Source organism: Stegodyphus dumicola, chromosome 4 (genome assembly GCF_044657685.1).
Source record: "Stegodyphus dumicola isolate Sdum_Otavi_A_Nest chromosome 4, ASM4465768v1".
NCBI lineage: Eukaryota > Metazoa > Arthropoda > Arachnida > Araneae > Eresidae > Stegodyphus > Stegodyphus dumicola.
Genome location: NC_140771.1, coordinates 162,748,505 through 162,770,986, shown reverse-complemented (window position 1 = coordinate 162,770,986; position 22,482 = coordinate 162,748,505). Strand labels below are relative to the sequence as shown.

The 22,482-nt window shown below is 33.2% G+C and overlaps 1 protein-coding gene across 4 annotated transcripts in view; it reads left to right on the top strand.

Annotated features, from left to right (window-relative positions):
* Positions 1-17,789, top strand: part of LOC118180445 (uncharacterized) — a 131,010-nt gene extending 113,221 nt beyond the window's left edge. For 2 of the 4 annotated variants that reach the window (XM_035349544.2, XM_035349548.2), the window contains exons 18-20: positions 2,596-2,654; positions 2,798-2,885; positions 15,349-17,789. In XM_035349544.2, coding sequence (XP_035205435.1) covers positions 2,596-2,654; positions 2,798-2,885; positions 15,349-15,812 — 611 coding nt within the window. In that variant the 3' untranslated portion in view covers positions 15,813-17,789. Of the gene's footprint in view, positions 1-2,595; positions 2,655-2,797; positions 2,886-5,003; positions 5,095-15,348 lie in introns of those variants that run through there. The other 2 variants (XR_004756665.2, XM_085815721.1) reach the window with 2 other exon arrangements.
* Positions 17,790-22,482: the final 4,693 nt, after the last annotated feature.

Below are 22,482 nucleotides of genomic sequence, written 5' to 3'. Positions count from 1 at the left end.
GAAACTGGTAGTTTGATTGTAGCTTTTTTGCGGGGAGGGATGATACAGTCAGTGACAAAAATATCAGATAATTTTCGAACATATATAAAAAAAAAAAGCATTTTTGTTACATATTCTTGAAATTATAAAATGGAAGGAAACAATAATTTTTGCATAATGTCTGTCTATGGTAAGAACAGCTTTCGCTAGTTTGTCTGCAGCTGTCTGTTGCCATAGAAATGAGCTCTTACACATTTTTCGTAGGAGTGTCTTAAAGATTTACTTCTCAGTTTGCCACCTTGGCGCATTTAAAGATTTGGCGATATTCACATTTTGTTTTAGTTTCAAGTAAAATGCTCGTTGGCCCTTTGCGTCGAACCCGACATCCAATTTCCGAAAATGAAAATTCGATGGTGTACATAAAGCTTTTGCAGTCAAAATACGGTCTTTGATTTTGCCATGTAAGGTACAAGTCGCTGAATTTGCCAGGCACTGTTTCAAGTGCAAGATGAAATGACTTTTTACTTCTATATGTGCTAAAATTGAATGCAATACCATTTTCTTATCTTTACTGCCTGTATAAGTGTAAAGAAAGTTCCATATATATTTTCATGTATTCATTGAAAATTTTTTGCTACTGAAATTTAGGGGTCGACTTGTATATAAATTCAAAATTATTTACAGATAATTTAATGACAAAAATGATAGTATAGGTTAAATAATTGAAGAAGTATTATTTTTATTTTATTTAATCATAAAATGCTTTAATCATATCTCTTAATATTAATATCCATCTTGGAATTTTGATGCAATTCTCTGAAGTTTATGTTTAAGGGGAATCTGAGTTAATACCTACATTTCATTATTAACATCATCATTTGTTTCATAGATAATAACATATTTAGTTGCATGCGTAGCATTTTTCAGCAAATGTGATAATTTTTATTTAAGTAGTAGGAATCACATAAATATGTATTCCTCTTTTTGTCTGGGTATTTTTTTGCTATATAAAAGAGACGAATCATATTTTACTCATAAAAGCAAGGGTGCAAATGTGGAGGCAGAACCTTTTGTCTTCTTTAGAATGGTAACCACATTTGAGAGCCAAAGTAAAATTTGCCATTGTGTTGTCAGAGCACCAAATGATGCATATGCCCAATAAGTGGAAGAATTAAGAAAGAAAAACTGTTAGGATAAAAAATGCCCTTCTTTCCATGATGCTGTCGCCTGTTTTTTTTTAGAAGTTAAAGTTGAATTGGCCCTCACCTTCAGTTTTTCAGGTAGGTATTGCTAAATTAAGTACTCAGTTACTCACACTCGTGGTGATATTTACAATTTAATTTATTGGGGGATTTTTTTTAAATGTTACTGTTGCACATTTTTTCAATTTTCACTGAAATCTTACTTTTTGGGGTATACAGTCAAAAGTCGTTATTTCGGACACCCATAATATGGACCTTGAGGCTACAAACTTTTTGCGCATGCGCATAAGACCTTTACGGCTGCAAATACGCGTGTGCGCATGCGCAAAATACGTTTACGCATGCGCGTTTAATGTATAACGGACGGTATAAGCTCAGCTAAAATTATCTAATTCAGTTAATGTTGCAGATTGCGTTGTTCCTTAATCTTCGAATTGGATACGGCTTATTATTTTTTGCAGACTGTTAGAGCAGTTTTATAAAAGTAAGCTTGAACTTTCGATTATGTCAAATAGAATTTCCGATATATATTTACTAATATGTAAAGGATCTACAAAGCGAAAGTATGTTTCAAAGTCCATTAAACAAAAGTGAAATTGCTGCATTGCTGCAAAAAATGACCTAAGCATTCCGAAATATGTTTATCAATTTCACGCTGCTCTGAGGTGGGGGGGGACGCCGCGCCGTGCAATGAATTGGAAGTTGATCTGTCAGCGTTATCCTTATCTTCAGGACAGATGTTTTCATTTTATTTGGCTTATAATTCCTTACTAAATGTAGTATTTCATCTCGATGTATTCCGTCTTTGATATGATTTAAAGAAATTCCTCATCATTATAATTTGCTTCCGATAGTAAAGAAAGTGACACAGAGGTTAGTCAAAACGAAAAAATTTCGATTGACAAGTTAGTCGGTATTCTTGGCACAGCAATTACGGGACTTGAACAGCGGAACTTTGTAACTGAACAAGAAATTATGTCTGTTTATAGAATTAAAGAGAAAGAATTATCACATAAAACGAAGCAACTTAAACAACTTACATTGAAAGAAATGTTTAATAAAGTAAACAAATAAATATTAAGCTTTTTCTTTTTGTAAATTTTGATACCCTTTAGATCATAATTGTTCTTTATTTTATAAATTACAGTTTCATATTTTTAATTTTATAATTTCTGCATACCATTTTACCAGATTTAAACTGATGATCTGTAATCTGGAAAAATCGATAATCCGGAATCGCCGAAGTCCCGACGAGTCCGGATTAACAACTTTTGACGATGTCTAGAATTGGGCTAACTGGAGATCAGTTACAGTAATATTATCTGATACCAATGGGAAATAATAGTTCCTGTTATACAGTTTGATCTAAAGTTTAGATATCTTAATCTGTAGCTTTTCAATTTTTTTCTTTCAGATAAAGGCAACAGCCACAATTCAACTAATGCAACTGAAGCTAGTGATATGAGTAGCAAGGTTTGTATGTGTTTATTGTTTTTTATATAAACAAGTAAATATTTTAAAGTTATTGTTCAGTATTCATGAAGATCTTAAGAGAGTTTGAATTTGTATAACTAACTATATCTAAACTGCATTAATTTTTTTCATATCTTTCAAAGGATTACTCTATTAGTGAAGGAGAGATTCCTCCAAAATATGTTTGCCTCCTAAATGCTGAACAGCCATCATCTGCTCAGAGTTCAAAAGGTATTTGAGTATATATGAAATAGCATTTCTATCGAATTTGTGATACTTTAAAGGTGTAATATTTTATTTAAAAACTGTTATTAATTTTAATAATTTATTAACAAAGAATGCAAAGCATTGTACTAATTGTAATCTAGGTTATAATAATTTAATTGGTTTAAAGTAATTAAAAATACAAAATTGAGAAAAGGGTGTTTAAAGTTTTCAGTTTGTTAAACCTGTTAATTTTGCTAACAGAAACATTTCTGGAATGTATTTTAATCATAATATTAATAAAATTTACATGATTTTATGTGTAAATGACATTTGTATTATTTGCTATTACATATCTGAATATCCCAGTCACTACTGGGCGCATACGAACCAGTTTCTCTTACAAAGTTCTCCTTGAAGGCATCCCTCACCTTAGGCGAATGGCCTTCACATGCTTTGCTTTAATCAAATAAACCATATCAAACCAGTCAGTATTTGCATGGTAGAGCTAGTATTCTTTCTCGTATACATTCAGTTAAAATAATGATATTAAATGCATGTGCATTTTTTAGATGCTGTGTTTTGACCTCGGTAGTAATAATTTCTAAGACTGGTTCTAAAATGATATATTAAGTGGTGTGAATTACAAATAGCAAGTATGCAGTTTGAGCAAAGACAGTCCCAGAAGCCGCAGTCAGTCTCATAAGAGATATTATCCCAAAAGCAAGTTGTGTTTTTATCATTTACATTTTGGTAAAAAAGTGTTTCTCTGAGAAATGTGTCCCATCCAGCATTTGTGACTGCTCATCCCAGCAGTAGATGTGGCAGTAAGTTCTGCTGCAGAAGAATCCAATTACCGCAAATTCTGCCTATTTGTAAAAAAGGGGTTGCCAGTTCCTCGTTGATAGTGGTACTAATGTGTCAATTGTACTCCCTTCTAAAAATGATTCTAAATATTGTGACTACAAATTATATGCAGCAAATGGTACTGAGATATCCACATATGGTATAAAAATGCTTTCACTAGATTTAGGTTTCCACCGACCATTTCGGTGGCCATTTGTTGTGGCTAAAGTTTCCAAAGAGATAATTGGAGCTGACTTTTTAAATAACTTTCAATTATTTATTTACATATATAATAAAAAATTGATAGTGTAACCAACCTTTCATCCAATGTAGAAGTTACAGCCATTCAAAATAATAATTTAAGTGCTGTCATTAAGTCAGCAAAATGTTTTGAATTGTTGTGCAAATATCCCAATTTATCAAAACTTTGTTTACCAAAGTCATAAAACATAAGCATTACATAACTACTACAGATATTCAAGAGCTAGACAGCTAGATCATAAAAAGCAGGCTTGGTGTACCTAGTTCCATAATCTCAACTCAAGGAAGGCAATTTGAATCCTAGCTGTTCAGAAGCCTTACAAAAATATATGGTGCTAAAGATTTGCATACAACTCCATACTACCCACAATGCAATGAGAAAGTGGAGCGATTTCTCATAACTTTAAAAACTGTAATAAAGGCTCATAGCAACATTAGATGGACAGAAATCCTGCCCTTCTAGAACTAAGAGCTGCAATACATCCTGATACTAATCACTCTGTAGCTCAGATGGTATTTGGTACACATATAAAGTTACCAGGTGAGTTTTTCAACCAGCTTACCACAAAAATTGAACTTGAATCATTTGTAACAAATTTTTAAAAAAATATGAACCAGCTTAAACCAGCTAAATCACCAACTATTAACAAAGAAAAAATATTTGTACATAAAGACTTAGAATCATGTTGTGTGTTTGCGAGAATTAATCGTATGAAAAGGCACTTGAGCCACCATATGAAGGACTATTTTTTGTGGTGCAAATATGGTAAGTATTTATCAGTTTTAATTAAAGGTAGATAAGTCAGCCTATTAGTTGACAGTTTGAAACCAGCTTATCTGTTAGTTTTGGACAAAATATCAGAAACAATGACTGAGCATAACCAACTGAGATTTTAAATGACAAAGGTTCTGATGCTGTGCCTAATACTAAACCTAGTACATGACATATTAGGGAAATCAAAAAAACCTATTAGATTTAAGATTAATGTTTGTATATATTTCGGAGTACTTAATCATGCCAATGCACTTATATTACAGTCAAAAGTCTTTAATCTGGACTCATCAGGACTTAGGCGATTCCGGATTGCCGAATTTTCCGGATTATAGGTCATCAGTTTAAATCTGGTAAGATGGCATGCAGAAATTATAAAATTAAAAATATGAAACTGTAATTTATGAAATAAAGAACAATTATGATCTAAAGGGTATCAAAATTTACAAAAAAAGAAAGCTTAATATTTATTTGTTTACTTTATTAAACATTTCTTTCGATGTAAGTTGTTTCGTTTTATGTGATAATACTGTAATATCTTGTTATTTAATAAATAAATATAATTATTGTTGAAGTGGCAACGCCATATTTGTATTAAAACGTCAGCAACGTGAGATATTGAAGATAAGATTGATTAACTTTTGGTTTTCTTAAAAAGCATTTATTGAATTTTAATACTTTATTTCAGAATTATAGTTTATCGTGTAAGATTGTGTTTAAAATAACTGACACTAAAAATATTTAGCTTAAATTTATAATTGATATTTGTGTAAAGAAGTATTTTAAAATTATTATTTATGCTTTACTTCTATTTGTATTGAATTTTTATGTTGATAATTGATATGTGTAAGCCATCCTGGCATTTATATAAAAAAAAAAAGAACTGCTAGCTGAGTTTTTGAATTTATTGAAGCATGCGCGTGAAAATAAATAATAATGTCAAACTGACGTAGAGTGAATTGATTATACTGCAGAATTGGCAAAAGTCTAAGTTCTCGCCATCCAGGCGTGTGGTAGATAGTAACGTCATCCCGATGTATTACAGATTGTATATTCTAAAAGTTGAATTGCCAAACTGGCAAAAATTGTTTTTGTTATCGCCAACCAGGAGTGGAGATAGATAGTAAAGACGTCAAATTGACGTGGGTAAAATTCCATTGTATTGCCTAACTGGCAAAGGTGTTTATATAGTTATAGCTAATGAGGCTTGTGAATAGTGAGTTAAAAAGTCAACCCGGCATAGTATTATAGTATTTTGTGCCAACCTGGCAAAGTTCTTTAAATAATTCTCTCCAATTGGTTAGTGTGAATTTCGTATTTGAGAAATTAAGTCTCACCAAAAATTATATATTTTTAATACAAGTACGAGCTTTTAGATTGAATTTCAAATTGAAACCTATTAAAAGTAACTTGTGTCAACATGTCATTCTTAGCTAGGAGTAAAAAACAGGATTTAAAAGTACTAGCAGAAGAGTTAGGTTTAACCGTGAAACCTGAATTTAAGATTGCTCAGTTGCATAAACTGATTACTGAAAGTCCCGGTTATGATGAGGAGTTTACTCAACTACTGGCTGCAATTAGAGAAGAAAGGGAAAGAAAGGAAGAAAGCGAAAGACAAGAAAGAGAAAAAGAACGCGAAGGAGAAGAAAGAGAAAGAGAAAAAGAACGCGAAAGAGAAAGAAGAGAAGAATGTGAAAGGGAAGAAAGAGAAAAAGAACGTGAAAGAGAAGAACGCGAAAGGGAAGAAAGAGAAAGGGAATGCGAAAGAGAAGAAAGAAAAAGAAAAGAAGAGCGTGAAAGAGAAGAGCGAATTAGAGCCTTTGAGCTACAGAAACTTCAGTTGGAAGCAATGGCTGCAACAGCACAGCCAGTAGAAACTACGCAGTTAGCTGAGCAGCCTTTAAAAATCAGAATTCACGATGTCATGCCACGTTTCAACCCTAAAGAAGATGAAATAAGTTTATTTCTGTTGTTATTTGAGCATCAAGCTAAAATAATGAATATACCTGCTTAAAATCAAGTAACTCAACTTATTTCATTGCTGCCTCCTGACATTGTTCAGCTTATTGCTAGAGAACCAGAAGGGGATGCGAAAAAGTATGAATATGTAAAAACTTTACTGTTACAACTATTTAAATTGAGTGCGGAAAACTTTCGACAACTATTTAATAAACACCAAAAATCTACTGAAAGTACTTGGTATGATTTCTACTATGAATTAAAGAATTATTTAGAAGGATGGCTTAACGGATTAAACATTAAAACTTTTGAACAGCTAAAAGATCTCATGTTGGTTGATCAAATAAAAAAGCGTACCTCTCCTGATTTCAAAGAACATTTTATGGATCAATGGACAACCATCATTTCACCAACTGAAATACTTAAGAAAATTGAAGATGTGAGAAAAACAATAAAACCGAAATTTTCTGTCAATCAGACTGAGAAAATTAACAAAGGATCATTTAAACCGCGTTATGATAAATTTGTGAAAAAAATAGAGCATCCTTCTCATTTTAAGCATTCTGATAAATGGGACGATTCAAAATACCAGAAAGATCACCGACAAAGAAGTCAATTTCAGAACAAGAACTAAGAAAATTTATATGACAAAAGATATCGACCACATTGTTTCGAGTGTGGATCATACAAACATTTTAAGCCTCAGTGTCCTCGCTTAAAACCAAATGAAAAGGTAAATTGTGTATCTTCGAATGATGATTTGTTAGAGACATATACAGTTAACGGTTTAGTGAATGGGTATGAAATGCCTATTCTTCGAGACACAGGAGCCACTGTTGATGTTATTTCTCAGAAATACATAGATAACGCAAAAATGACTGGAGAACATGTCTGGGTACAATATCTTTTAAATGACCATTTAGTGTGTCTACCGTTAGCGGAAGTTGAAATTAATTGCAAATTTGGTCATATAAAGACAAAGGCAGCTGTTGTTACAAATGATCCAGGCAGATATGTATTGGGTAACAAAACTGCCCAATTGTTCAAAAATAAATCATTCTTAAATTTAGAAAAAATAAATGCAGTTTCGACACGATCTCAAGTAAAAAGATCTCGTGAAGAAGATCGAAATAGAGAAACCGAAATGGAGAAACTAGAAGAACTGACGTTTATTGACACTGACCAAGATATTTTACCGCAAGCTGATGAGGAAGACAAAGAAATTAAGAAAGTGATTAATGTTAATTCAAAGGAATTAATTGAATCTCAGCATCAAAGCAGAGATCTAGCGTCATTGCTTAACAAAGCTAAAAGTGAAAATTCCAGCAAGACAAATGATTTCAAAGTAAAAGAAAACGGATTGTTGGTGAAAAGGAAAATAGATAAAAATGGAAATGAAAGGGTGAAATGAAATTGTTATTCCTGAAAAATATAGGGATCAAATAAAGTCATTATGTCATGATAGCACATCTGGACATTTGGCATCGTCAAAACTAAAGATAGATTAACAAGATACTTTTACTGGCCTAATTGCTATAAAGAAATAGAAGAGTATGTTAAAACTTGCGATCCATGTCAAAGAGTGGGAAAATCTAATGATAAAGCCAAAGCACCTTTGACTTTAGTACCAATTATTGCAGAAGTATTTTCAAAAATTAACTTTGACGCATGCGGTCCTTTACCAATAACACCGAATGGCAATAGATATTTAATTACAGCTATTTGTTTAGCTTCAAAATATCCGGATGCAGTACCTGTTCCTAGTATTGGCACAACGTCAGTAATTGAAGCCATGTTACAAATATTTAGTAGAATGGGTTTCCCGAAAGAAATACAAACTGATCAAGGTACCTCCTTTATGAGCAATCTAGCCATTGAATTTGTAGAAAAATTTGGAATAAAAGTAGCTCAGTACACTATCCGCAGAGCAACCCTATTGAAAGATTTCACCGAACAATCAAACGAATTTTAAAAGCTTTATGTATCGAAGCAGCCCCTGAATGGGAGAAGCAAGTTCCCACAGCTCTATTTGCTTTAAGAACAATAACGCACGAGAATACGGGATTTACACTTGCAGAATTAGTATATGGTCGAAATCTTAGAACACCTGTAACATTATTATATGAACAATGGATGAATCCTGAAGACGAAGGAAATAATGTTGTTGAATACGTTTTTCAATTGATAAATCGGTTAAAAAGATGCAAAGAGCTGGCTACAGATAAAATGCTGGAAATGCAAACCAAAAGAAAAGTGTGGTACGATCGTAAAGCTATCAAAAGAGAATTCTCTGAAGGAGATTTAGTATTAGTTGTATCAACGAATAAACCAAACAGACTAGCAGTTGAATGGAAAGATAGTGGGAAGGTTGAGAAGAAATTATCCGAAACTAATTATGTTGTGATTTCGAATGAAAAAATGACTTTAACCAAGTCTACCATGTTAACACGCTAAAACCTTATCATAGGTGAGCAGAATCGGTTATCCTTATGATTACAGAAGATCAATCTGAAATTGATGGTATGGAGAAAAATTTCCCAACAATTGACTCTGAACCAACATTGTTCAATTTTGAGGACATAAAGAAAACAGTTACTTAAGTGATAAGCTAAATGAACAACAGATTCAAGAATTTGCATGATATGCTGCTGAAGTTTTCAAAAATCTTTTCTAATAAACCTGGAAAACTCATTTAATAACGCATGATATTCAATTGACAGAAAACACCCCAATCCACTGTAAACCATACAGAATGTCTCCTAGACAAACGGATATATTAAAAACAGAAATCGATAAAATGCTTCAGCATAAAATAATTGAAATAAGAGATTCAGATTACACTTCTCCTATGATTTTAGTAGAAGTAGCAGGGAGGGATCCAAGACCTTGTATCAACTATAGAAAATTGAATAAATTGACTAAAACACAATTCTGCCCCTTGCCTAACATCGAACAACGAGTAGAAACGGTAGCAAGCGCAAAATATATAACTCTTTTGGATTTAACAAAGGGTCATTTAGTAAAATGATGGCCGAAATCCTTCACGGTTGTGAAAACTTTGCTGTTCCATATTTAGATGACGTGGCAATCTTTTCAAACACCTGGGAAGAACATCTAAGTCACCTGAAAGCCGTTTTGTCCAAAATAAAGGACGCTGGTTTAACTAATAAACCAATAAAATGCAAATTTGCTCAAGATAGAGTAAAATATCTAGGACATATTGTAGGTCGTGGTATAAGAATGCCAAGTGAAGTGAAAGTAAAAGCTATTCTTGATTTTCCAGTGCCATTCACAAAAAGTCAAGTCGGAGCATTTTTAGGATTAGCGGGATATTATAATCATTACATTCCCATGTTCTCATCTATCGCAGCACCTTTAACAGAAACTTTGAAAGGAAACTTAAAGAAAGGGAAAATAAATTGGACAGAAGAGTGCACAAAAGCATTTGAAGAGCTAAAGGAGAAACTGTCTCAAAGGCCTATACTACATGCACCTGATTTCAATATGGAGTTTATTTTGCAAACTGATGCTTCAAACTCTGGTAGGGGTGTCATTTTAGCTCAAAAAGATGAACGAGACAATGAACATCCAGTATTATACCTCAGTAAGAAGTTTACAGAAACTGAAAAAAAGTACTGTACCACAGAAAAGGAATGCGCCGCCATAATATTTGCTGTAAAGAAACATCAGTGTTATTTAGACGGGCATACTAAATTCCTCATCATGACCGATCATAATCCCTTAGTTTGGCTCAAAAATAATGTGAGTCTAAATCCACAACTTATGAGATGGACACTAGTACTACAACCCTACAATTACACGATCGTTCATAGAAGTGGTAAAAACTATAAAAATGTAGACGCATTAAGTCGTACTCCCTGGCCTGATTAAATAATTTGTTTCTCTATATAGATAAAAAAATATTTTGTTCCTTCCTCTCTTCCTCAGTGTATGTTATTATGTTATATCTTGTATTTCAATTCTGTATTGTGCTGATATTGTTGTTTTGAAAAAAAAAAAAAAAAAAAAAAGACCGTAAACTTTAATTTATAAAAATATAAATTAAAGTTTATCTGGAGGGGGGAGAGGTTGTAATATCTTGTTATTTAATAAAAAAATATAATTATTGTTGAAGTGGCAACGCCATATTTGTATTAAAACGTCAGCAACGTGAGATATTGTTTTAAAAGATAAGATTCTGAAGATTTTACAGCTAGGAGTAGTATAAAAATTTTGCCACTTAAGAATTGTATAAAATTTGTCTATCACCGTGAATTAGAAATAAAATTTATGTTCTACTAAGAAGATTGTTTGTTTGTAAATTACTGCAGAATACATTACAATACTTTCTCTTTAATTCTATAAACAGACATCATTTCTTGTTCAGTTACAAAGTTTTGCTGTTTAAGTCCTATAATTGCTGTGTCGAGAATACCGACTAATTTGTCAATCGAAATTTTTTTGTTTTCAATAATGCTGTGTCACTTTCTTCACTATCGGAAGTGAGTTATAACGACGAGGAATTTGATTCAAATCATATCAAAGACGGAATACATTGAGATGAAATACTACATTTAGAAAGGAATTATAAGCCAAATAAAATAAAAACATCTGCCCTGAAGATAAGGATAGTGCTGAAAGATCAACTTCCAATTCACTGCGCGCAGCGACGTTCCCCTCTCCCCCCCAACGTTCCCTCTCCATAGAGCAGCGTGAAATTGATAAACAGATTTCGGAATGGTTAGAGGAACAAAGGATATGCATTTATCCATTTTTTGCAGCAGTTTCACTTTTTGTTTGATGGACATCAAAACATACTTTCGCTCTGTAGATCCTTTGGCAGCTCCAGCATTGGAAATTCTATCTGGCATAATCGAAAGTTCAAGCTTACTTTTATAAAATTGCTCTAATAGTCTGCAAAAAATAATAAGCCAGATACAATTCGAGGATTAAGGAACAACGCAATCTGCAACATTAACTGAAAAAGATAATTAGATAATTTTAGCTTAGCTTATACCATCCATTATACATTAAACGCGCATGCATAGAAGTGTTATGCGCGTGCATTATGCATTGACGCATGCGCAGAAAGTTTGTAGCTTTGAGGTCCGGATTATAGATCATTCCGGATTATGGGTGTCCGAATTAACGACTTTTGACTGTACCATGTATGTAAATTCCAGTGATTAATAATTATTTTTTCTTTAAGATTTAGCACAAAGGTCAGTTAACTTGATATAATTTTGGTTAGTTGAACCCAGTTTTAAATATTCTAGAATAATTATATGACCCGATGAATATACTCAATACAGGGTGTTTCATACATCATGGGACAAACTTGGAGGAGTGGTTTAGTATACTAAAACATGCATTTTTTGTATAGGAATGTAGAGTCTAAAGTGCTGGGTAAAGGCAGGAACCCAAAAAAACGACATGAGAGGAAAATGTGTTTATATACAAAATCAACGCAAAGTACTTTTTTGCAGCAATACAGTATTCACAATAAATGTTCAAAAAAAGGAACACTAACAGTAATAGGAACTACAGCTGTGATTTGCTGGCAGTGCAGCGGTAGTGAGTCAGACAAACCACGATCCAATACATCAGAAGATCATTCGCAACTCTGATGTCGAGCGTGATGGGTGAGTTTAGGCACAGGGAAAAAGCTGACATGCATCTCATGTATGATGCTGCTAATGGGAACGACAGAGCAGTGCTACGGTTGTACCAAGAATGGTTTCCGAACAGGCATATGCTGAAGCATACAATGTTCAAGAGGTTGCATCAGTCTGTGTGTGAAAACGCATCATTTGAAGCCACCTCTGACACCTAGGAGTGGAAGAAGAAGTGCACGACAAGTTCGCATTGAAGAATCCATCTTCAATGCGCATGAATCACCTCAGACAAGTACAAGAGCTATTGCACATCGTCTGCAGCTGAGTCATTCCACCGTTGGAGAGTAATGCATGAAAATGGTTTGCATGCATACCATTTGCAAAGAGTCCAAGCCTTGCAAGAGACAGATTACCCTCTCCGAGTTCATTTTTGTCATTAGTTCTTGCAGCAGTGTGCGACGCAGGCAGATTTCCCATCAGATGTGCTATTCATGCATGAAGCAACTTTCTCACAGATGGCATCTTCAATAGTCACAACATGCTTGTGTGGGCAACTCATAATCCACATGGCACACGTCCACATGCATTCCAAACCCGCTTCTCCATGAATGTGTGGACGGATATTGTTAACGACCACCTCATATGCCCATACCTCTTACCTGCACATACAAATGACTTATGTTATTATATTTTTCTGCAACAGGTGCTACCAGAATTGCTGCACGATGTTCCGACTGTCCTTTGTGATCACATGTGGTGCACCAGCCCATAACCACGGGCGGGTCTGCAATTACTTGGACGGGACATTTCTGGGCCGATGGATTGGCTGTGGTGGACCTGTTTGCCAAATTTATCCAGCTCGAATTTTTTTTATGGGGCCATCTGAAGAGCGTCATTTACGAGACTCTCGTTGACTCATTGGAGGACCTCGTTGCGTGACTATCAATTGCGGCTGCAAGCATGTGCAAAATTCCTGTCATTTTTCAAAATGCTCATCAATCTCTTCTGCAACGTTAACAAGCATGTATTACTGCTGGTGGTCGCAATTTTGAACATTTATTGTGAATACTGTATTGCTACAAAGAAGCACTTTGCGTTGATTTTGTACATCAACACATTTTCCTCTTGTGTTGCTTTTTTGCATTCCTGTCTTAATTCATCACTTTAGACCCTACATTCCTATAAAAAAATGCATGTTTTAGTATGCTCCAGCACCCCTCCAAGGTTGTTCCATGATCTATGAAACACCCTGTATTAATACCAAAATTAACTACAGTGCCCAAAATCATTACTATCTGAGTATATTAAGAAAGTCATGCAGGTATATATGTGTTTACATTGTACTAACTATTGAATAATATATTGTTCACTATGATATTTATTCTCTGTAGAAACCGTTTATGAATTTTGTTTATCTTTAAATTATTATATCAGCATATTTTATAAGCCTGCTTAATAAAGGTTTACATTTTTTGTTCTTTTCCTTAAAATTAATATCAATTTATTGTACCTACCATCATGATTCTTTGCATAATAACTAAGATTACTGGTAAGAGAGTAATATGGGGACAACTAATAGTTACAAATCCCTCAATAGGTGGCTGCACTAGCCAACAGCATTTTTATGTTCTAAAATTAGGCTTGATAATAGTACATGCTAATTTAAAAATAAGACTTGAATAATGTGTAAAAAAGGTTTAAAAGAGAAATACACATTTAAACAATGGTACATAACTTTTTTAATTTAATTGTTATACTTTTAAGCACATTTTATGTTTATTGTATATATATATAATGTATTCAGTGTATAAAATTTATCTGTGAGTAAGCTGTGTGAAGGAATGCCCCCCGTGGTTCGAATATAATGCATGAAATGGAAGGATTGATGCTGTGTGTTTTTTTCCTATTCTGTATTAATAAAACCTGTAATAAAGTAACAATATAAATAAATGGACCTGCAATAAAGTAACAATTAAAAAATGATTTAGTTTTGAGTGCTGACTGAAAAGTGACTAATACATGCAACCTAAGAAAGTAAAATATGTTTTAACTTTTTCTCTGTGAACTCCATCAATTTTCTTTCATACAGATATAGTAAGCTTTAGCTCAAGTTATCCTATTTTGTGTGTGTTTAAAATTGTGTATGTGATAGATTTAATGAGTTTTATCAGTTTTGCATTAGGAATGTATATTCAAAATATTCTTTTCTAAGATATTATCTGTGATTCAGGGATGGATTAATTCAATTTACATTAATTCCTATAAAAAATTGTTTATGAATATTTGAGAGATGAACTACCTGAAGGAACAAATTAAGTCATGAACCAAGGTTTAACTGTACTTCGATAATCTAAAATTAAAATTCTGTTTTTCAAAAATGTTTCTTGATTTACAGTGCTTCAGAACTAATATTGAATCATATTTGAAGATTTCTTATTTTATTGTGTAAAGAGACATAATTTCTAGAAAAGAAATTGTACATTAAATTCAAAATATGATTATTGACCAAATCTGTTTTGATATCATAGTGGATTTTTAAATTTCTTACAAATCATGTCATTTATATAGCAAGTCTTAAAATTCTCTTTTGTGAAATGTGTAATTTTTTTAAGACTTCATTCATACTGCAGTTGACCACATAGGAAAAATGTTTATCATAATTTATCTTACTGTGGTTAGGTAAGCAAGTATTTTAATTTCAACAGAAATATTAAATTTTCTCCTCATTAGGATATAAATATTCAGAGTCAAAATATTTTGAAAACTCATTCTCAACTTGTAAGCTTTATAAAAGTGATATAGTTTTTTATAGCCATTATTCAAAACATACACTAATGCTATTCTTATTTTTCACCATCTTTTTTTAAACAAAAATCCTCCATAAATTAGTTTTAATATGTGGAAACAAGCTTTGAAGAAAATCCTTCATTAAACTTTCACAAATCTAATATTGCCTGTATAGTCATTTCTTATAAAATCATGGCCTGCAAAATATGTACTTTTTATGCTTCGTATGACATTTATAATTTCTTTTCAGTGAAAAATAAAAGTGCAAATCTAACACCAAGATTTAGACCAGAGGACTCGCAAATGACTGACAATTTGCCTGCTGATAGAGATATAGAAGTACAAACTAAGAAATGTACATCCACCTCCCATTCAACTGAAACAGTATCAGAAGGAGAGTTAAGTTACGATGTATCCCTTTCTGAAGGTGAGATTCCGCCAAGTAGGTTGGCATTCTTGTTCTCTCCAACCTCAACCCAAGATTCAATGACTCCTTCTAATGACACAAGCTTTCACAAACTTTCTTCAGAAAAAGATAAGTCTATGAGCAAATCCACAAGTCTTTCATTACCTGGAAAGGGAAAACAACTCATAACACATCATCTTCATGAAACAGGAATATCTGAAGATGTTGAGCAAAGTAACATACACCAGTCCTCAACTTCTAATACTTTGGATATGGTCAATGAAGAAATTCGCTTTTATGATACTTAATAGCTGTCTTTCTTACATGATTAAAATATTTTAAAAGTACAGTATGCCTCAGTTATCTAGTTAGTGATCTGAACTCATTAAAACATGCTTGATCAGATCTTGGAAAAGATAAGATAGAAATGTGTTAAGAGAAATTTATCAAGACTTTCAGCTCTCATTTGTTAAGAAATATAGTTTTTGGACCATAAAATTTCTTTCTATTCCTATTATTCTTCTAAGGCACTGTATCTTCACTTTTTTTATTCACCTTGCATGTTTCATTCATGCTATTTTATAAGCCTAATTATTGCCTCTAAATGGAAAAGAACAGGCTTTCAATATAAGACATGTTAAAAATCATCAGTCGTTTAAAAAAAGGAGGATTGATAGAGCAAAAGATGTATTAACTGTGAACCACAAATCAGAAAAATTAACAGTTGTGAATATTTATTCTAAATAAATTATTTTTATTAATGTGATGTAAAAATAAAATACTGTTTGGATAGAAATCTGTCTTTAGTTAAATAATGTAATGTTTAAAAGTTACTGATTTACTCAATTTTGTCTTTTTTTAGTAAGAAAATTAATTTTCTGAACCCATCCTGATCTTACTGTGATCGGATAACTGAGGCTATGCTGCACCTAAATAATTTTTCAGAAATTAAAGAGACTTCTAAACTTCTCTTCTAATGTTCAAATACATTGAATTTTATGTAGGTCTATCCATAAAGTTCATGGACAAATGTGTAAACAAAAAAAACATATGTAAACAAAAAATTTTTAGTTTACATATGTCAACATAGTCATCATTGAAAGGGTCCCTTTTGCTACTGATGCACTTCTGCAAACATAATTTCAGTTGCTGAAAGAAGTGCTGCAGGTCTTTTCTACCAAGTCCATCAATTGCATTATCTCTTACGCTTGTTCATATTCTTTAAAGTTTCTGAAATTCCATTTCAATTTTGGGACACAGAAAAATTCACTAAGAAGCAGATCAAGATAGTGGGGAGGATGCTGAAATGAAGTGATTAAATTTGGACTAGGAGATCATGTACAATAAATGCTGGCTGCAATGGTATATTATTATAATGCAAAATCCATCTACTTCATTTCATTGTGAATGATATGTTATATACAATCTCATAAGTGTCTCAAGATATTCAAGTTTGTGAGAATGAATTCACAATGCACAGTTCTATGCATGTCCAAAAAAATTAAAATTTTGATTCCTTAATGTTTTCTAATAATTCATATTTTTTCTTTCATCTCCCCTGTTTTTCTGAAACTTCAATGCCAAATCATATTCATAAATCCAAGATTCATCACCCATGATCAGCATAATAAGAAAATTATGGTTTAACCAATCAACACATCATTTTATCCATTCTGAATTTAATAATAAACATTTGAGTGATCTTTGCTTGTAATTTTCTCATTCTTAATTTCTCAATTAAAATCATATGCACAAATTATTTTTCAGAAATTTAGCTGTTCAATAATCATTCTTGCAGTTAGCTATCAATCATGCTGTAGATAATACAATACATGAATGATGTTTTCTTTGACGAATGCAGTTTGAAGCCATTTCTTCTCACATTGTTAATCATGTCTTCTAGTCCCTCTTTGAAGCATTTATCGCACTGGAATAATTCATAGACTTGCTGTACATCTACTTTAATATTTTATGAATATTATGCCTTTCTTTTGTGTTTCATACATTAGTGTACATTTCATATTATTCCTTTCTTTTCAAGTTTGACAAGAAATTTTATATAACTCTATTGATATTCATTACTTCAGCAACACATTGCTGCCCATCTTAACCATGTATGGGGGGATCTGTGAAATAGTCATTATTTGCATTATATGTGTCTCACAAAAACAAAACATGTACTGATGAAAAAAAACATATCTCGAATATGCCAGTGTTTTTGCATTGTGCTGGTATTGCCAAAAAGATGGAAATAACATAATCAGTAAACTTTATGGATAGATTAGTCATCCTGACTGCATATACATCTGTTATAAATAAAACATTTACTGGTTTATCATATATTAAGTCTTTTATGACTGTTTCTGACTTAAAATGGACAGAAATCTAAATATTATATTAGTGCACAGTATTAATATTTGGATAATGTGTAATTTGTAATATTGCATATTTTTAAATGTTAACTCTTACTGCTCAATCATTATAAAACTATATTTTTTTGTAAAAATACATCTTTATGTATGAATACCAAGTTTTTAATACATTTTATAAATAGTATATAAAGTAATAAAAATGAATTATAATTAATCTATGTCCTAATGTACTTTATTCATAAAAGACATGTCTGGAGTTTTTAACTTAACTGTCTGCTTCAAATAGATTTCTAAACTGTCATTTCTAATGAAATTATAATTTTTGAAGGAAATTTCTTTCTGATAAGGATATTTGAATGAACTGTGTCTATTGAACAACTAATAATCCTAAAATCAACACATATTAAGTCACATTTTAAAAAATGTTTGAAAGTTTTAAAAGTGGATAATTTATACAAGATTTAGAAGTCTCATGATTTTTCATGCTTAATGAATAGCTTAGAATATATACTACACAATAAAAAGATGACTTACGAATATTTTGAAGAAGCTGTACTTTTGACATTTTTTTACCCTAGAATTTTGCATACTAATTTGTCTATGAAGGGAGTATAGGAGAACTTTGGAAGACTTAGAGGCCTACATAATATCCAATTCAGGAAATTTTATGTACAATGTTGCAACGAGTAGCTTCCAGCATACACTGCCACATCCAGCAGCATCAAAAACATAAATTTTCAAATTATATATTTCATCTTTTTGTTAATTTTTTAATTATACAAATGGAATACATTATCAAGCTGTAAAGCCTGTGAGTTAGAACCTCCTGATTCGGATATTCTTAAATTTATGTCAGGGATTTAATTTTAGAAAACCACTGTTATTAGACAAATGGTTTGGGAAACTGGCTGCTTGCTATTTTCTACTGGATATATCTGACAACTTAATTATTCCACAAAATGTGCATGCCGCTGCATGGACAACACATCCAGGAATATCTGTTATATTGTAACACTAATAAAGAAGACTTCTCTAATAAAACAGAAAACTGCAGAATGCACAGTAACAACTAAGCGAATTAAAAGGAGCTACTCCATCACAACATTGTCTACCTAAAGTAGTACAAATAGTTTACTTTAAAGTAAAGCATATCTTATGCTTAAAAATTGTGTTTAACCGGAATGGTATTATATAGCTTCGCAGTCACCTCTTATGTATTCCTTCTGCAAAAATTTCAAGAGCATTTCCATGAAGAGTCCTGAAACATCTATAACAGAGATTCTCAACCAGGGGAAATTTACTTCATAGTTCAGTGGGCCTTTTATTTACCTGTTAAGTACTTAGTTTTAGTTTATGAATATAAAAAATTATTTTTATTCACGTTTTGGTATTTATCAATATTTTCTGTACTTTTTCATGATTTTAAATTATAAAACACATTTAAAAGTACCGTAATTTCGGTTAGATAAGCCGCGGCTTATACGTGTTTAAAAGTTGAAAATTTAGATCTGTGGCGTATCTGAGGAAATTTTATTTTTCCTCTGTTCTTAAAACTTTGCTAGTTCAGATCGTAAGCTATGCACAATCGAAACGATAAGAATTCGCTGCAATATTCTAACCTCAGATTGCGCTAAGGCAGCGCAATAAGTTCAAACTCGCCTAACTAAGACAGGTGGCGCTCTCTATAAATACACCGTAATGCATGTACTTTCAGCTAAACTCCATGGTTTTGCCCGCGTTTTTCCTATTGACTTTTTGTTTTAATGGAAACAGTTACGTTTACTTGCCAAGTGCTGTATTCATTCTTACACGTTTTTACTTCTTTGTAGCTTGCTTTTTGCTTGTCTTATCATTCGCGCATTAAAAATATTATTATTATTATTATGGCTCCTACTTGAAGCAAAACTTATACAGCTGCTTTTAAGCTTTCGGCAATGAAGAAAGCGATCAAAATTGGAAATCGCGCTGCGGCTAAAGAATTTCAAGTTGACAAGCGATGCATTCGGCAGTGGAAGTCCGAACAAGAAGTATTAGAGAAAATTATCTGTCAGGACCAAAACAGCAGTTGGATAAAAGCTTCCTGTGGACTGCCTTGAAAAAAAAAAAGACAGCTTTTTTGGAGTACACATCTAAGAAAATTAAAGAACAAAATTTGAAAAGAGGGCAAATAATTAATATGGATGAAGTGCCCATTACTTTTGACTGTCCTCTGAGCAGAACTCTTCATTCCATGGGTGAAAAAATTATTTCAGTGTTAACAACCGAGAATGAAAAAACTTCTTTTTCTTTTACTTATGTTTTGCGTTGTGCCGCCAATGGAGAGAAGTTAACCCCCTTTGATAATTTTCAAAAGAAAAACAATTCCGAAAGGAAATTTCTCTAAAGAAGTTATTATTTGCCCCAACGAGAAAGGATGGATGTGCGAAGAAGTGTTGTTGTTTTAGCTGAGAGAAATTTATCGGAAAAGGAAAGGTGCTGTTTTCTAACCCCGAGGACTAATTTTTCTGGATTCAATGCGATCTCATTTAGCGGATAAGGTAAGATCTGAAACAAAAAAACTTAGCACCGTTGTCTCAGTGGTACCAGGTGGGCTTACAAAAATTTTACAGCCGCTGGATCTGATTATCAATAGAATTTTCAAGCATGAACTACGAAAGTGGGAGGAATGGATGCAAAGCGAACTCCATTCCTTCACAAATTCCGGACGGATGAGAAGAGCTGCGATACTGCGATATACTGTATTGTACTGGGTTTCTATTGTCGGAGCAATACTTCCCAGTCATGCAAGGAGTTCCATGCGGAGCCTGGTAATAGAAAATTCCTTATTGAGTTTCCTCTGAGGGGAGAAATAACAAGGAGAAAAGGGGATTACGGCGCAATATTTCGCCTGGACTCAGGAGCTGACGCGAGCTATTTGCAACACTGGTCCGACCAAGAACATATCCAAAGTAATTACTCCAAAGATGCTCGTAGCCTGCTGGCACTTCACTGTGATTGGTCGAAATCTAGATTGGAATCCTTGTCAGAAGAGATGGATCAGCAAATCGTCCTAGCTCAGAATATACTCAAAGTTAGCTGTACTGTTGGTCTTTACTTTCTTGAAAAAGTTTCCATTTATCTTGGATAAGTAGTCTTTGATATAATCAATATGAAGGTCGCGATGTAAATCTTCATTTCTAATATAGTATGGGGCGTTCGTGATGGTTCTCAGGATCTTATTTTGCAGAACTTGAAGCCGGTGAATTTCACTTGCCTTAGCACTTGCCCAGGCCGGGGAGGCATATGTGGTAACAGGCCTGACAATTGCAGTGTAAAGCCTTCTTTTGCGTGCAAGGTTTAATCCTTAGAAAGTAGTGGGTAAAGCTTTTTCACAATGCCGTACGCTTTTCCACACACACTGTTTATATGTGCATTCCAGGTAAACGATCGATTTAAAATGACTCCTAGGTATTTTGCCATACTTACAGAAGGGACTGTTTTCCCGAAGAGAGTAGTAACATTACAGGTGAGGGGGTCTGCGATCTTGAATTTTCTGATAACTAAAACTTTTGACTTCTCCACGTTGATCTGAATTTTCCATCTTTGACACCGTGCTTCAATATTAGGAATAATCTGCTGAATCTTTTCCGAAGCGTGGTTTGGTCGTCTGGACTTCGCGATGATGGCGGTGTCATCCGCGTAGCATGCTAACGTAATATTAGGGTCTTGACTGAATTTTAGAAGTTATTTACGTATAAAATATTGGTCCAAGGACACTTCCTTGTAAATTCATGCGTAAATTTCATGTGGGTTTGAACTGGATTCTCCTTGCCGCACTGAAAACGTTCGGGAGTTCAAAAATGACCTGAGGATGAGAATAATTTCCCTAGGAAAATTCAAATTGATGAGCTTAAAAATAAATCCTCTATGCCAGACGCGGTCAAATGCTTTTGCCACGTCTAGCATGAAGATAGCTGCACTATTTTTGTTATGTAAAGCCGCTCCAATATATTCAGTGATTCTGACTAACTGATGAGAAGTGGATAGTCCTCTTCTAAAGCCATGTTGTTCATCCGCCAGACTATCGAGAAAAGGTTTAATTCTATTGTAAATGATTCTTTCAAGAATTTTTCCCAGTGTCGACAAGAGGCTAATTGGTCTGTAACTGGCCGGTTCATCAAGAGGCTTGCCTGGTTTTTGTATCAGAAAAATGCTTGCATGCTTCCACGGGGTTGGAAAATACGAATGCGTTGAACAAGCATTGCAGATGCTAGTCAGCTTGTAATTAGACAGTGGGGCAGGTTCTTCATCATTCTGTTCGTAATTTTATCACTTTCAGGCGCCTTTTTTGGGTTTGTGTGCTTGATGATATCTTTTATTTCTAAAGGAGTAGTGAGCCTAATCGTGTTGTTCAGTGTGCTAATCTCAAGCCATTCTTGAACAAAGTTGTCATTATCAGAGCCATTATTATTCGGAATTACATTCGGTGTGAACTGCTCGCTTAGATGCTTTGCGAAAGTGTCCTCTTTTTCCTGATCGGTATATGCAAAACCGTGTGTAGTTTTGATTGGCTGAGAATGGTGATAAACTCTTTTCAGGTTCCGAGCGAAGTTCCAGAATGAACCGT